Source organism: Cuculus canorus, chromosome 4 (assembly GCF_017976375.1).
Source record: "Cuculus canorus isolate bCucCan1 chromosome 4, bCucCan1.pri, whole genome shotgun sequence".
In the NCBI taxonomy this organism is placed as follows: Eukaryota; Metazoa; Chordata; class Aves; order Cuculiformes; family Cuculidae; genus Cuculus; species Cuculus canorus.
Window position 1 is genome coordinate 60,763,813 of NC_071404.1, and position 15,160 is coordinate 60,778,972.

Here is a 15,160-nt window from a genome sequence, read left to right on the forward strand (position 1 = left end):
TTCCTTTTCCTCTTTCCACTCACGAAGATCTGGTTTATTACTAATAGCAGAACCAGCAGCTGCTTACCTGCCCAGTGTTTCTCAGTGTTTCAACAGCCTGCTTGTGCGTAGCACCTTCCAAACTAATACCATTGACGGAGAGCACACGGTCCCCTAGAAATGATTTGATTAACCATTTAAGAAAAAGTAGACAGAACATCATCTATAAAACATATATGATATACAGAAACCTTTGTCTCAGTTAACAAGGACAGTAGCCAATGTAAATTCTTCCTCCCTTTCATACTCGTGAGTCAAGAGCAGAATTTGCAACTAAACTATTCTGTTGGACTCAATGATCTTAAAGGTCTTTTTCAACCAAAATGATTCCTTGATTCTATGGGACAACCTCATGGCAAAGCTAGTGTTAACCATCAAAATGACAGCCTGCCACAAAGCTCAGACTCTATTAAAAACACATCTCAGTCTACAGTGGGAATTCTCACTTGAGTAAACAATGTGGCCTGGCTTACAAGAAAAGCTGTAGCAATTACAGTGATTTTCTGTATTGAGTTGCCCAGCATGCCAAGCCAGAAGGCAACAGAGTTCTCCATTAATAAAGGCTGTATTAGGGTGAAAAAAAAAAAAATAATCCTGCTACCCTTCTCCTATTTTTCCCCTCCACAGTCTCAGCGGTTTCTGGTGGTTCTGCAGTTGTTCTACACTTTTTTAAATCTTCACCTGCTGAATCATCTAGCAACTCAATATTTGAAATGACAACAGCAAGCCTGGAAAAGCAGCTCTTCTTCCCAGTGAAAGAAGTACAGTGAAAGGAGGCAGAGTTGCTAGCTTCTAGGCCACAGTGTATCGGTTATCTGCCTTTTTTTCCACATTAAGAATCCCAACCGAAGAATTGAAATACTACCTTTTTCTATTCTGCCATCTGCTTCAGCTGCTCCTTTAGGAATAATCGCTTTCACATAAATACCACCATGCCTTATGCTAGTATTTACACCACCCTAAATGGAAAGTAAAAATAGGATTTGTTAGTCTTTTTTTGCATCTAGACTACTTAGCCATTAAAAACAGTGTCACACAAGGAAAACTGTACTCAGGAAGCACTTGGGCTACTGGTATGTCAGAAGAACAACACGTGTTTTCACAATCACACAGTTTATTATGAATGAAGCTGGGGTGGGAAGATTGTAAAAACACAATGCATCACAATGCATACGCACCCAAAACAAATAAGCATCCTTCATCAGAAACATATCTGCATTATGCTGGGCTTTACATGCTTGCATGCCTATCAAAGCTCAGAGACGTGTGAGCATAGCATGCCAAAGGAGAATATGCATACCCATGCAGTGTCCTACTCTAATACACTCTCTCTGATGCAACAGTAAATTAAGGAGTGCTGCTTTCTCTCAGGTCATACAAGTTTGAAAGTTTAAGCTGAAAATATCTGTGCAAGCTCAAATGGCATTGTTTCTGGAGGGCCTCAGCCTTCCAGGGTCTGAGGGGAGGGAGTGGACTAGATAATCTTTAAAGGTCCCTTGCAACCCAAACCATTGTATCGTTCTTGCTCTCTCCTGCACTAACAGTGCTTCTCCACAAACCTGTAGTGAAGAGGGAGACCAACAGTGTATTAGTGTTCACTCCCAAAGCACACGGTATTACATGTGAAAACTGAAAATGTAGAGCTAATTGTACACCTCTTCTTTTCACTGCTGTACAGGACAGCAATGCAAGGGGCAGAACGGAGGCTGAAAAAGGAAAGATTAATGAAGATACCACTTGGTCATCCTTTAAGGGAAATCTTTGCATAGGTTGGCATCTTCTAATGTTTTCTACAAAAGCAATGCATGCAATTAGCAGGTTTGATGCTATTCAGTAATCAGCTCCTCCAAACCTTTGCTCCTCCAGCTGTCTCAAGCTATAAGCTTGACAGAACAATATAACTTCAAATAGACTGGGATGCTAAAATAATAGAATTTCATTCTGCTCTCTTAGAATACTAGCCATACATACAAAACCAGTGCTAGGCTTGCAGATTTTATTCCACCTACATCCTTACCACATTTGGGAAAAGGTCAACTTAATGTCAGGTATAAACATCCAGTAAAAGCCATGAGTTTTGAACTAAAGATAATAGTGCTCTCTACATAATTTAAGCAACTTCTCCTTTTTCAAATTACAGTGTAGTCTGGTGATTAATCAACCAGAGATAATATCAGACTATTAAAATAAGAAAATGTATTTTCAGAACAGAATACAGCAATAGGAGCAGTAAAAAGTGTGTGCATCTCACTTATAAATCATCCTCTTCTTCTCTGAAGTGCAACTCTGGAGTATGGCAGGCTGTAAATGTAAACTACCTTCAAAATTGTATAGCCTGAAGAGAAATTAGTCCATTAAAAAAAAAGAAGTGCATCTCATATTGCAAGACAGCAGTGTCAGCCAGATCTTATTTGGATTTACACTGGTTTATTGCTTTCTGCCTTTTATCCAGCAGAGGGAGCACACTCAATATAGTACATGCATGTGGACATGCATAGATACTCTTAAGTAGCACTACTGCTTCCACTGCTTGTGAAGCCAGCCAGGGAAGGTCTTAATTTCTTTGCCTTGTAAATTTGCCACATTATTAGGTAGCAAGAGACAAAGACCATCTTGCTTTTTGTACTCACAAGGACTCTATTAGGACTCTGGGGCTTCATCATAAAACAACAAACAAGAGTTACTTAAAGGGCAGATGACAAGAAAAGGGATATAAAATAGTACTACTGTTCAGCTTTGGTAAGATTAATTACATGAGTAAACTGCTATACTTAACAGTGACTCCAGGAGATATTTTGCTTCCTTGTAATTTAGCAATTTAATGGGTTGCTGGGAGTAGAGAAAAAGAGAAAACATCTAAAAACCTTGTCAAACAGTACCGTGACACTTATTCCCAAGCCGTTATCTTTTTTTGCTAGTTCAACCTCAAAGATATCTCCAGGTTTAAGCAGTGCTGCAGTAACCTTTTTAGAATTCATTTTGTTTGCTGTATTTGCTGAGGAAGATTCCTTTATTTAAAAATGAAAAAAAAAGAAGAAACAAACAAAACAAAAAGAGAGAATGATTTGCCATTAGAACAGAAGTTTACAGTTCAGATCCTATAGGGTGTGTGTTTTTGAGTCAGATGCAGACAGAAATGGAGTTCACATGGCAAAGTACCATTTAGTAAGACTCATAATGCTCATTGCTTTAAGTCTTCCACTGGTGCCACTGAACAGCTTTAGCATGGAAACATGCTTGGCCTTCAGCAGTCAACTATTGTCAAACTGAATTGGTCACAACACAAAAACTAGAGTACTTCAGTATTACAGTAGCCTAGGGTCTGTTGGCTTAATTTGCAGGAGCTGCCACAACTTGGTTGAATAAACCCCATTGGCTGAAAAGAGGAATCATTGCAAGTTAGGAATTCATTTGTAGTACTTGCCACTGTGTACTTTCAAAAAGGTGAAGCAGCAAGCTGTCTCTGTTCAGAGCATGGCTCACTGCTGAACTTCACACACAAGAGGTGTTTTCCATGAACTAAATCAATACCCAACGACACTGGGTTCTGGGTATCTGTCAGGTGAATAAACTTACCTCTAGGGGTGGTCACTAGACTGCAATCATATTGGACAAACACACACAACTGAAAGGCAGTTTTCTACAAAATCATCACGTGCACTATATGTTCATCCCACATGCCCATCTCATGTCACTGGAAAGCTGGAAAGTTGTTTCAAGTTACTGGAGTGATTTTCTCCATTTGTTTAGAACAAAATCATCAAGTTATTAGAAATTAGCTATTAGCATTTGCCATTAGAAAGATAAGTTGCAGGCTAAGCTGCCCTTCCCCCATATCCTTTCACCTTATTCATGCTTACAGTCAGCTATTTCACTACCACTACTATACTGATGGGAAATATTCATATGAAATAGACTATGCCTTTTTAGCTGGCTGTTGCTCCTGACTGCTGGAATAAGTTGCTTCATCCATGTCAGAATCCCCTCGGTCAGAATATTCCATAGACTCCACTACTCCAGGCCTTTTAGTTTTTGCTTGAGTACTGTCAGATGAGGATCTTCCCTTCTCATTCATTTTAGAAAGCCCAGACTGGGAACCACTGTAATGCTTAGGATCCTGCTGGGCTCTACCACTTGCACATTTGCCAAAGAAGCTGGCTGTCTGGCTCTGAGACAGGCTGGCACTCTCGGTTCTGGAATCTTGGGAGCTCACACTTCCATCCCGCTTGCCTCCTGCCAGACCACACAAAGTCCCAGAAACAGGCCTCTGGTGACTGCAAGACTGGTTGTTTTCTTCTGAAGAGGACTCCGCTTCATTGTCCTGCACCGATGATGGCCTCCTTAAATAACCCCTGGTTCCATTACTGATGTGTGCAGTGTTAGACGATGCTGAAAACCAGGAGACAAGACAGTCATCAGTAGCTGGTAACATCTCATGTGCAGTATCATGCCAATTTCTCAGCCAAAAACCATGTAAGGTTTTACACTCATATTATGTAGGACACAACTGGTGTGACCTCACCAAAGGCTACCATAATAGGCTTCTTCATTCAGCCTCAGAACACAATTTCAAGAATATCCAAGCTATGGTTGCTTACAGAAGTGAGAGCCGTAAAACATCAACCTAACTGCAATCTCAGTTGACTAGATTAGTACTTTTAAAGAAACACCGAAAGTACAAAAGGTGTCAGAGAAGACAGAGCGCTCAAACTCAGACAACAATTATAAAGAATATTTCTCTCCGTACCTTTAGATAGCTTGTCCTTGGGCTGAGAGATAACAAGTGTCACGTCTTCAGGTGCATTCTCCAAAATTTCTAATGCTGCACGGTGGCTGACACCTTCTAAACTTGTGCAATTTATGGATATTAGTCGGTGTCCTGCACAAAAGAGTTTGTTCAGATACAATCTAACATACACACTTTTATCCATCAGTGAGAATGTAGAGCACAGGTTTGAAAATCTCTGCACTATGCCTGGATTAAAAATGACTAAAATTCAAGTGATGCTTGAATAGGGAACCATAATTGTCAAAAAACCCAAACCCCAAACTAACCACATGAACTCCTTATGAATATTTCTTCTTTTTAAACCTGCCAAAAGTTTCTATATTATGATTTCTACCTTGTCTTCTGCTGTAAGAGAAAAGGATGCAAAAACAAAAAATCAAGAAGTGAAATAAGCAATATGCAGTTCAGTTCAAGGCACAGACTAAAATGAAAAGAAAAAAAAAAGCAGATATTAAATCATGGAATCATAGAATCATCAGGCTGGAAAGGACCCACTGGATCATCGAGTCCGACCATTCCAAACAAACCCTAAACCGTGCCCCTCAGCACCTCATCCACTGAACACTTAAACACCTCCAGGGAAGGTGACACAACCACCTCCCTGGGCAGCCTGTTCGAGTGCCCAATGACCCTTTCCGTGGAAAATTTTTTCCCGATGTCAAGCCTGAACCTCCCCTGGAGGAGCTTGAGGCCATTCCCCCTTGTCCTGTCCCCTGACACTTGGGAGAAGAGACCAACGCCCACCTCTCTACAACCTCCTTTCAGGTAGTTGTAGAGAGCAATAAGTTCTCCCCTCAGCCTCTTCTCCAGGCTAAACAACCCCAGCTCTCTCAACCTCTCCAGCCCCCTCAGCAGCTTCGTTGCTCTTCTCTGGACACGCTCTAGAGACTCAACATACTTCTTGTGGTGAGAGGCCCAGAACTGAACACAGTATTCGAGGTGCTCCCAGGCTGCCCAGGGAGGTGGTCGAGTCGCCTTCCCTGGAGGTGTTTAAGGAACGGGTGGATGAAGTGCTGAGGGACATGGTTTAGGGAGTGTTAGGAATGGTTGGACTCGATGATCCAATGGATCCTTTCCAACCTTGTGATTCTGTGATTCTGTGCGGTCTCACCAGTGCTGAGTACAGAGGCAGAATAACCTCCCTGGACCTGCTGGTCACGCCGTTTCTGATACAAGCCAAGATGCCATTGGCCTTCTTGGCCACCTGGGCACACTGCTGGCTCATGTTCAGTTGGCTTTCAACCAACACCCCCAGGTCCTTCTCCTCCAGGCAGCTTTCTAGCCAGACTTCTCCTAGTCTGTAGCACTGCATAGGGTAGTTGTGCCTCAAGTGCAGGACCCAGCATTTGGCCTTGTTAAACCTCACACATTGCTGAAATACATTCCATTCCCCTCCCATAGTAGCCATACATTTGCATTCACTTTTCCCAAAAATGAAAGTGTGGATTTGAAATGACAAAGCAGCTAGAGAGTGACAATAGCAAACAAAGCCTTTATCTTTATATTGAACATTAATTTTCTTCTACATCAGTCTTTATAATTTTTCTTTGATTTGAATGACTTTTGGGTTTGTATAGCTTGACAGAGAAGTATCACCAGTTTTCAGAAATTATTCAGAAGTTAACTGAAGGTCAGCATTTGTAAGGGACCAACACCTACAGCTGTAGATGGAAATGTTACTATGCATGCGTTTGTCTTTTTCTTTCATGGATAAACCCCTTCTTATTTACACTACTCACCTGGTTTTAGAGATCCTTCTAAATCAGCTGGCCCTCCGGGAATAACCGAATGAATAAAAATTCCCAGATCGAGTTTCCCAGTCTTCTCTCCACCAACTATTTGAAAGCCTATTAAAACAGGCCCAAAGCAGGCAAAAATGTCATTGATCACAGTGAAACTTAACACAATAGAAGTCCGTATTTCAGAATGGACAAAAACTTAGCCGTTCTAATAAATGTAAAGTAAAAGAAAACTACACATCTCAAAGGAAATCCATACAAACTTTACATGGAAGTAAACAGTAAAGTTTTTTTTTACTAAGCTTTATTGTATTCTTTGCTTTTGAGCAAGTCATTCAGACTTTGTCCAGCTGGTTTCCAAGAAAACTCCAGCAAAGCCTACAGAAGACAACTGTGGCAACGCACTAACAGATGACATTAAATGTACAGTTGTTGACCAGACGAAATATATTTTCTGTTAAAAATTTCTGGTTCTCTATTTTGCTAGATGCTTTATCTAAATATTTGACCTGGGCCCTAAGAACTGAGGTTTTCAACTCCCTGTCTTCTTTTGAATTTTCTAATCTATTCCTGCTAATTCCACCAGGAAAACTTGGGAAGAATGTTTAATTAGAACTCTAGCAAAGTACAATAAATTGTGGGGGGAAGAAAGAGAAGAAACAGTGCATTTCATACAATTTAATTTCCTCTCTAGTCAACTATAAAGTTAGTGTGCAGAGTAAACACTAAATATTGTAGGCTTTTTCACCTCTTCAAATTTACACAACAGTCCTACTTTGAGTGACAGAGTGAACAATACCCTTAAGGACACTTTAGAGAGCCTCTCTAAAGCCCAATATTGATACTAAATAGTTCATTACACATACAGGGAAAAATTATGTGGGTTTATGAAAAAAACTTAGTGGTAGAAGAAGGAATAGAACGCAAATATCTTGTCTTCCAGGCTCCTTAAGCCTCAAATTAGTGTTCCATCTGCTATTACAAGAGTAAGAAAAAAAAAATACAATTCACTCATAATGGCTTTATAATGTCTTATTTTTGTTCAAAGCCTTCAAGGTGTCACAGCTCTACAGTGTCTGCACAGTCAAAAATCTTGTACCTGAACACAGTGACAAACTATAAAAAGGACAACTTTTAGGATGGCTACTTCACAATATAAATATTATCCTACACTTACAACGTGAAAAAACTGAGAAACAGGCTTGCTTAACATCACTCAACATATCAGTAGCAGGCACTATCAAGTAAATCAAGGCTTCATCATCATCTTAAATGCCTTTAAAATCCAGCTACTGTCCACACAGCTTTCCTCGTTACAATACATACTTAAATACAGACCGGAAAACTTAATTTTGGTTTTGGCTACCAGAAACACACAACAACAATTCTAATGCCACTTACCTAAGCCAAATTTTTCATCCTTTTTTAAGTTCACCAAAGTGATCTCTCTTTCTGGTGAGGCAACTCTGTTCTGTGATGTTTGCAGAGAGTCAACTGAAAAGCCAACATTTAGTGATCAGACACTACCTATATGCTTCCCTTCAGGTTTGCCTTGAAGTTCTATTTGACTAAAAAATATTACTCCTCTGATAACCTGAAAAGCTGTTCTGAACTACTGAGTCCAACTTTCATTTTCCAAGCCATATCCATATGGAAAAATAATAAAAAATCACCACAATAACTCACTCCCATCTTCAGCAGTTAAATCTTTTATTCTTCCTAAGACAGCACCTAGTCTCTTGGAATCACAACACAATTAAGCCCCAGAATCTTCAAAACTATTAGTCTTAGTTCAGCAAAGTATTTAGATCCATGTTTACATGCCCTGCTCAGGTAGGCAGGAGGTAAGCATTGGTAGAAGTGAAACTGATGCTTATTGTATGAAGTTACTAAAAGGTTACTTGGTGAGTTCTCTTAATAGTAGGTCTTTCATTAAGAAACAAGCAACTTTAGAAATATCTACTAAAACTTGTTTTGTTCAAATTTATTTCCCCATTTGCAACTCCACAGGGGATGCTGATTCTGCCTCTTCCAAAACTTGAACACCCTCACAATAGATTTATGTCACTCCCTAAGGTTTCCAAGAGGCTGAAGTAGACCCAGTCATTTAAGAGATGGAAAGAGGGGGAAAAAAAGCAACTTCATGAAACACCAACAGACTGTACTCACGAATTTTCTGCCTAAGGAAGATACAACTCATTTGATCTAGAGTGCCTGGCACACTTCTGCCCTAAGTGGAACATGTAGTTCCACAATGGCAGAAATCCACTGAGCTCTACACACCTGTACAAGCAGAACACAGTCATGCAAGAGAGTGTAACAGATTGCACCATCTGCAGAAGATTTTTTTCTCCCACAAAAGCAAGTCAACCCTCAAAAGTAAAAGAGCTAAAGGAAACACAGTCTTCCTGGTCTTTAGAGCGCCAGTAACGTCACAAGTAAGGGAAATGAGCTTTGAAGAGCACGTGGGAATACAGCAGAAGATCACTGAAGAGAAACTATTAGTATGCTTAAATGACTTTGCAGTTGGGATGTAGAAAAGCACATGAGTCATACTAATCATTGCTCAGTCTGTGTGCTTGACAAGCAGAACCTTTGTGTGTAAGTAATGCAGGCCTGTGATAAACTTGGGGCCATCCTAGAAAATGTACTTGAGATTTCAGCCCTACTGTGGAAAAGATCAAAACACAGTGAAAAACTACTTTGCTTACCCCTGAAAAACAGAGGGAAAGCATCAGGCTACAGACATGCTTTCTAGTAAGGCGTGAGCTCTGTGGTGCCTGTGTTCCTGCTTTCATTTTCTCTACCTGGGTGCTGGTTTTGGAGTTGCCCCAGATGGTGAGCAAGGACTGAGCTCTGTGGTGCCTGTGTTCCCATTTGCATTTCCTCTGCCTGGGTCCTGGTTGGAGTTGTCCCAGATTGTGAGCTAATGGAAATTTATTCTTTTCATCTTATCTGTGGCTTTGTGGTTGTTCCTGCACTCTTCCTGCGTTCAGCTCCCATAGCATGGTATGTTAAGTAATAGCACCCTTCACATCTCAAACTAAACAGATACTGTTCACAATTGAAAAATATTACAATGTCAAAATCTACCCCAAGAAGCAATCCAGAAGAAATATTAGGAGCTGTACTTAGGAAAAGGTCCTATCCAGCTAACTGGGAGGGGTGTTTAAGATTAGGAAGAAAGAACAGGACAGGTGGAAACAGCGAAGGACTTGAAAAGTGCTTCATAAACTGACTGAATTAATACTGTAGAGATATGATTTATGAACTTACCACTCTCATTTAGCAGTGTCGATGATGGAAGATTTCCTGAAGTATTCATGCTAATGCCTGTATCATGAATGGAAATGTTGGACATTGTCATCAATTTTTTTTTTAATATGAAAGCTACCAGTAAGTATCTCAGACTTTACACAGTACACAGGAGTTCATTCATAATATCAGACTATTTATTTTAAGAATGACTAACTATGAAATCAGTTTTGGATTAGCAAATCCAAATTACTCATTTATTTTGGTTGTAGTTGAAGGTTCAGAGAGATGGTAGCTCATGCAAAGACAAAGAATTAAAGAAAAGACAGAGGTTTGGCCTTTACAACCACTGTTAACCTCATAAAATTAAAGGATCTTTAATAAACTAAATCAAAGACTAAATCTTCTAACAGGATTGGATGATTATGCCTAACCTTATCAGGCTGCCTAACCAACACAATAGGAGTCTTGAAAGATTTTGTACAGTTACAAATAAGTTGCTGGAGTAATAAGAAATTTGTACCAAGTATTTATATTTAAATTGTTTTTAATACAGAATCATATTTTCTTTGGAATGACGAATGCCAAGCAAATATGGCCGCATCTTAAAGAGGATAAAATGTTAAATATACCAAGTTATGAAAGTAAATGAGGTAAGACAATTCAGGCTTCTTAGGAAAGCACTCCTGGTCTTTTCCAAACCTCTGAACTGTAAAGTTTCAGTTGAAGAGTTTCATCATGCAAAGAATGTGTTCCCCCTCAAAATAGGCAATGTGACACAGCTGGACTTTCTGACATCCTTATCAGAATTGCTGTCCAGAAGCCTATGGGTAAGCACATGATAACACTAATTGCAAAACTAAAAGCACACGATAAATGGCTGCAACCAGTCACAGTGGAAACTGCATGCCTCATCTCACTCTTCAGTAGCTTATGCTCTTGTGACTTAAAAAGCATAGTTCCCAAGTCAGTCCCAGTCTTGAATGCAGTATAGGCAGATGTGGTAAGCGTTCAATAGAACACACTGGTTTTGGTGTGTGTTTTTTCTGTTTTTTTTGTTCAGGTTTTTTTCTGAGTTTGTTTATACTGTCCCTTATAAACTTAACCTTCTTCCACTTTTTCTGATGTTCTAGAACTTATAAAAATTTTAATATTAAGCAAAAGCAGAGCAACAAAAGCAAGCTAATGCTGCAAATGTTTCAGCTGTTGCAGTTTCTATTATTATAACAGGGAACCATCTATAATCAGAAACTAATGACATGCAGATATTAAAAATGAATGTACAATAACCCAACATGTGAGTTTTATATAGCTGCTCTGAATCTTTTTTTTTTTTTTAAATGCAAACTCTGTATTTTTACTGTCTGGTAAGACTATTTGTGTACAATCTAATCCTTGCCAAGACAATGGAGTAAGTATGTCTGGCTTAGCTCATTAGAAGAGTGTCTTTGTGAAACAGCCAGTGCACTGCAAAAAAAAAAAAAAAAAAAAACCAAAACCAAAAGTGCCTAATTTATTATATCCAAATGAGACCAAACAGAAAAAACCCTGGTGCAGTTACTCTTCAGAGGTATTAGCCAATAGCCAGCTTATGCCAAATGAGTTCACTTCCAAGAATCACTCCCTGCACCCTTTCTACAGAAAACTCTAAGAAATTCATTCAAGCTTGACAAACAGACTGTGAAGACTAGCAAATTTGCAATTTATTATAAGATCTAGACAATTAAAATGGGTCTGAAGTTACAAAATGGAAGATGTTTTAGGGAACAAACAACTTTTACTGTCGTACTAAGTCTTTGCACACCTGCGTACAGACTGGTGATGTCCAAAGAAGGATTTTTTTGATTCAACACAGCAATTATTCAGGAACAACAAGCAATTGGCGTGGATTACTATAACATGTGATACTCTGCTCCCTTTTTCCAATTGAAATATTCCCATCAGTTAATAGATATATCAAAGCATTACATGCGACATAATTTATAGGTTAGTTAGTAAATATAGTAATGTTATTTTTTGCATGCTGACCTACAACATAGGCTTGACCGGTATCTTCAATGGATGAAGAGTCTGATTCATTTTTCTTTCTTTCAGGGCTTCTACTTAAACCTGCATGAGATTTTGAACTTAAAGAAGAGAAGGAGAGAAGGGGAACCAGACAGAGGGAAAAGGAAGTTGGGAGAGGGAAGGATCAATGTAATAAAATAATTGTATGAATAATAATTCAAAACTGATGCAAAATGTACATTGACTGTACACAAAGATATTGCAGGGCAGTCAGAAAGACTCTTACTTGCTCAGCTTTAATGCTTGTGCTGCCAATCTAGTATCAAATTTTGGCATTTGCTGAAAAACTCTTCCCATTATGTCTTCTATTTTTGAGGGGGAAGAGTCCAAAGTAGTAATAATATTTTTCCCTGGGGGGTTAACTGAGATGTGGCTTTGACTCAGATCGTGAAAGGACTTGCTCATAACTCTGGGTCTTTCCTCCCACGGAGTCTTCTCATTCTTGTCTTTTGAAGAGCCAGAAAATGGCTGGAAAAGTGAGAGCTCAGAGCAGGACAACCTCTTCAGAATCTCTGCTTGAACAGACAGAGGTCGAACAGCAAGTCGGTTCAAAGTGCTGCTGGCCAGGCTACCTGTACTGATTGCTCGTCCCATGTTGAAACCTTTGACAGAGTCCGCATGAAGGTTTAGGCTCCTAAACGAAGCCCTTTCTGTAGATTTTCAAAACAAAACAAAACAAAATTTTAAGTTACACAGCAGAGTTAGTGTGACCCTCTTGTGTAAAGCAACAACTCTCACAAAGCCTATTTTCTCTACATGCTCAGAAGTATGTACCATTGTCAGATACACAACCAACCACCATGCAGTTTGCTCAGGAAGAAAAGTCTGGAGTTCATGACATCACGCTAATCTGCCTATCTACTACACTGAAGTCCAAAAACACAGAATAGAGACTATTTATCCCCTTATTAGCATCCCTGTTAAACTGCTGTGCCTTATATACAGGCACACCTCTTCAAGCCAAGTAACCTGGAAGACCACACTTCCTTTAATGTGCTCATAGAACTATTTTCCATAATTTGTACAAACAGGGCTCCCTGACCTCTCCACTATCAGATCTTAACAAACTTCCATCCATCTATTGCTCAGTTTTCTTCCTATGAGTTCCTGGTGTGTTCACAGCGACCAAGTTAGGGGGTTTTGGCAGCACCTCTACCTGGTAAAAGTGTCAGTACACTCAGGTGCATTTAGGGACTTCCCATGCCAGAAATATCCTATAAGTTTTAGCACAGAACTGAAAATGTTGACTGGAGTTTGCCAGACTTTTTGACTCATGAACTAGGATTCCCTCAAGCAGAAAGAGAAACAGGTTTTGGATTGTAGTTAAATTACTGTCAGCTGAGTTGTGGGAACTGTCTGGGTGGATGTTCTTAGCTGTAAGCAAATACAACATAATACAACATAGTCTAACCCCTTCTTAATTAAGAGCAAAGCTGAGCAGGGCTCATTGCTATTAGCCTAACAGCCTCCCAAGGCTAGCAGTTAAATTTCTGTGGCTTGGCTCTGACACAGAAACTTGATAAACTGTGGCAACATGTTTGCCGGTTAGAGCCTTTAAAGGGGAATCAGGCCATCTGAATCACTCCTCTGATACCTTGGAGTGAGTTCACAGGGAAGTCTGACAAAAAGTAATCCTCAACTGTGTATATATTTCTGATTCAGGGTTAACTAGTGGTTTTTTTTTTTTTTTAAACTCTACATATACCTAGGAAATAAGCTGGTTTAGAAAGCAGCACTGCAACTCAAAAGGCAGATGTTTTTCGTACACATCATTCATTAGCTTTATTAAAAGCCAAACTCTTCACCATTAAAGAGTACATTTGGCAAACACAACCTCACCACTGCCACTCCAAAAGACATTCCTTCCTCCAGTACCTAAGGCAGGAATTAACTGCAGCAGTAACTCATGCTTTCTCTATAACAGGCACACAGACTAAAAACATTTAGTTGTGGGAAGTATTTTTTGACCTTTTTTTTTATGAATTAGCATACAGCTACTACTTCATTACCACACCAAACACCTCCTCTAGCCACAGGCAAACCAAATGAGCTACCTAGGAATAATTTTGTACAATCAGACCAGAGATCCACAAATCTCAGGTTCCCAACTCTGACCGATGCTGTCAATGACACTTGCTTGTCATGTTCCCATCCTGAGGAAGAGTACCTTAAAAAAATATTCTAAGATCTTTTCTCTTGACCTCGTACTTACCCTCTGCAAACAACAAACAAGATTTCCCTATGGTTTTCAGATTAATATTTTCACATCATTTTATATATATATATATATATATATACAGACACACACACATACATTAGGCTTTTCACACCTTCTGCCAATCCTTAACTGAAAATTCTTACATGCTCAAAGCTTGTCCTTCAAAAGGCTGACTTAACTCTCACTTCACCTTTGTGGTTTTCTACATGCCCTTTCAGGAATCCAAACATCCATCTCTAGACTCAGTGCTTAGTTCTGTTCACTGCATGGCCACAGGAGATGTGCAAAAAAGAAAATAATATCCCTCATGTTACATCTTATCTCTTTTCTTATGTACCATAAAATTGCTAGTATTTTTTCTTTTCTTTTTTTTTTAAACTTTGTGCCTCATCTCTTTCTATTCACACAGAAAAATGTTATTCAAGAGGCATTCTCCTTTTATTTCCCAAGCCTATTTCTTTCTATTAGAATCACACGTGTTAAAATGGTTTCTCCTAGTTCAGTGGAGACATCATGCAACAAGTGAAAAAGGCTGTCTTGGTACATCACCAGGGCTATTAAAGTGCTCTCCCTTATGCTTCCATCCTTTGTTGTTATGTTCCATGAACATTTATTCACCATCGCTACGCATGTCAGGCATTATCCCTCATCTCAAAACTTGGCTGAAACCAAGGTGAGTCTTGAAAGATGCCGTAATGCTCTATTTCTAAAGAATCTTCCAAAGCATATTAATTTTCTGAAGTCTAATACTCCAACTCATGAACACTTCATGTGTTACATGCACGTGCATGTGGTTCACTGTGCTGTTAACCCAGAATCAGTCCTTAAGTAAGGAACCTTTAAAGCATACATGTCTTGTGGTGATCAACCTTGAAATAATATTACTGTCTCCTGCCCTTTTCTTTACTGTTTTGCTGAGTGCTTCCAATCACCATTTTCCACTGACATTTTAAGGGCTCTGGAAAAAAAATAGATACTTCATGCTTCTGCAGGCCAAGAACAATGCCTCCCAAATACTACCTGGGATTTCACTACTTTCACAAAAGAGCAGTA

The 15,160-nt window shown here is 39.4% G+C and overlaps 1 protein-coding gene across 8 annotated transcripts in view; it reads right to left on the minus strand.

The window, feature by feature from the left end:
• Positions 1-15,160, minus strand: part of PTPN13 (protein tyrosine phosphatase non-receptor type 13) — a 113,285-nt gene that overhangs the window by 21,035 nt on the left and 77,090 nt on the right. For 5 of the 8 annotated variants that reach the window (XM_054065827.1, XM_054065826.1, XM_054065832.1 and 2 more), the window contains 10 exons: positions 12,116-12,539; positions 11,851-11,948; positions 9,844-9,900; positions 7,969-8,061; positions 6,568-6,675; positions 4,787-4,918; positions 3,962-4,428; positions 2,904-3,047; positions 905-998; positions 68-153 (listed from right to left, as the gene is read on the minus strand). In XM_054065827.1, the coding sequence (XP_053921802.1) occupies positions 68-153; positions 905-998; positions 2,904-3,047; positions 3,962-4,428; positions 4,787-4,918; positions 6,568-6,675; positions 7,969-8,061; positions 9,844-9,900; positions 11,851-11,948; positions 12,116-12,539 (1,703 nt within the window). The remainder of the gene's footprint in view (positions 1-67; positions 154-904; positions 999-2,903; positions 3,048-3,961; positions 4,429-4,786; positions 4,919-6,567; positions 6,676-7,968; positions 8,062-9,843; positions 9,901-11,850; positions 11,949-12,115; positions 12,540-15,160) is intronic. The other 3 variants (XM_054065825.1, XM_054065828.1, XM_054065830.1) reach the window with 3 other exon arrangements.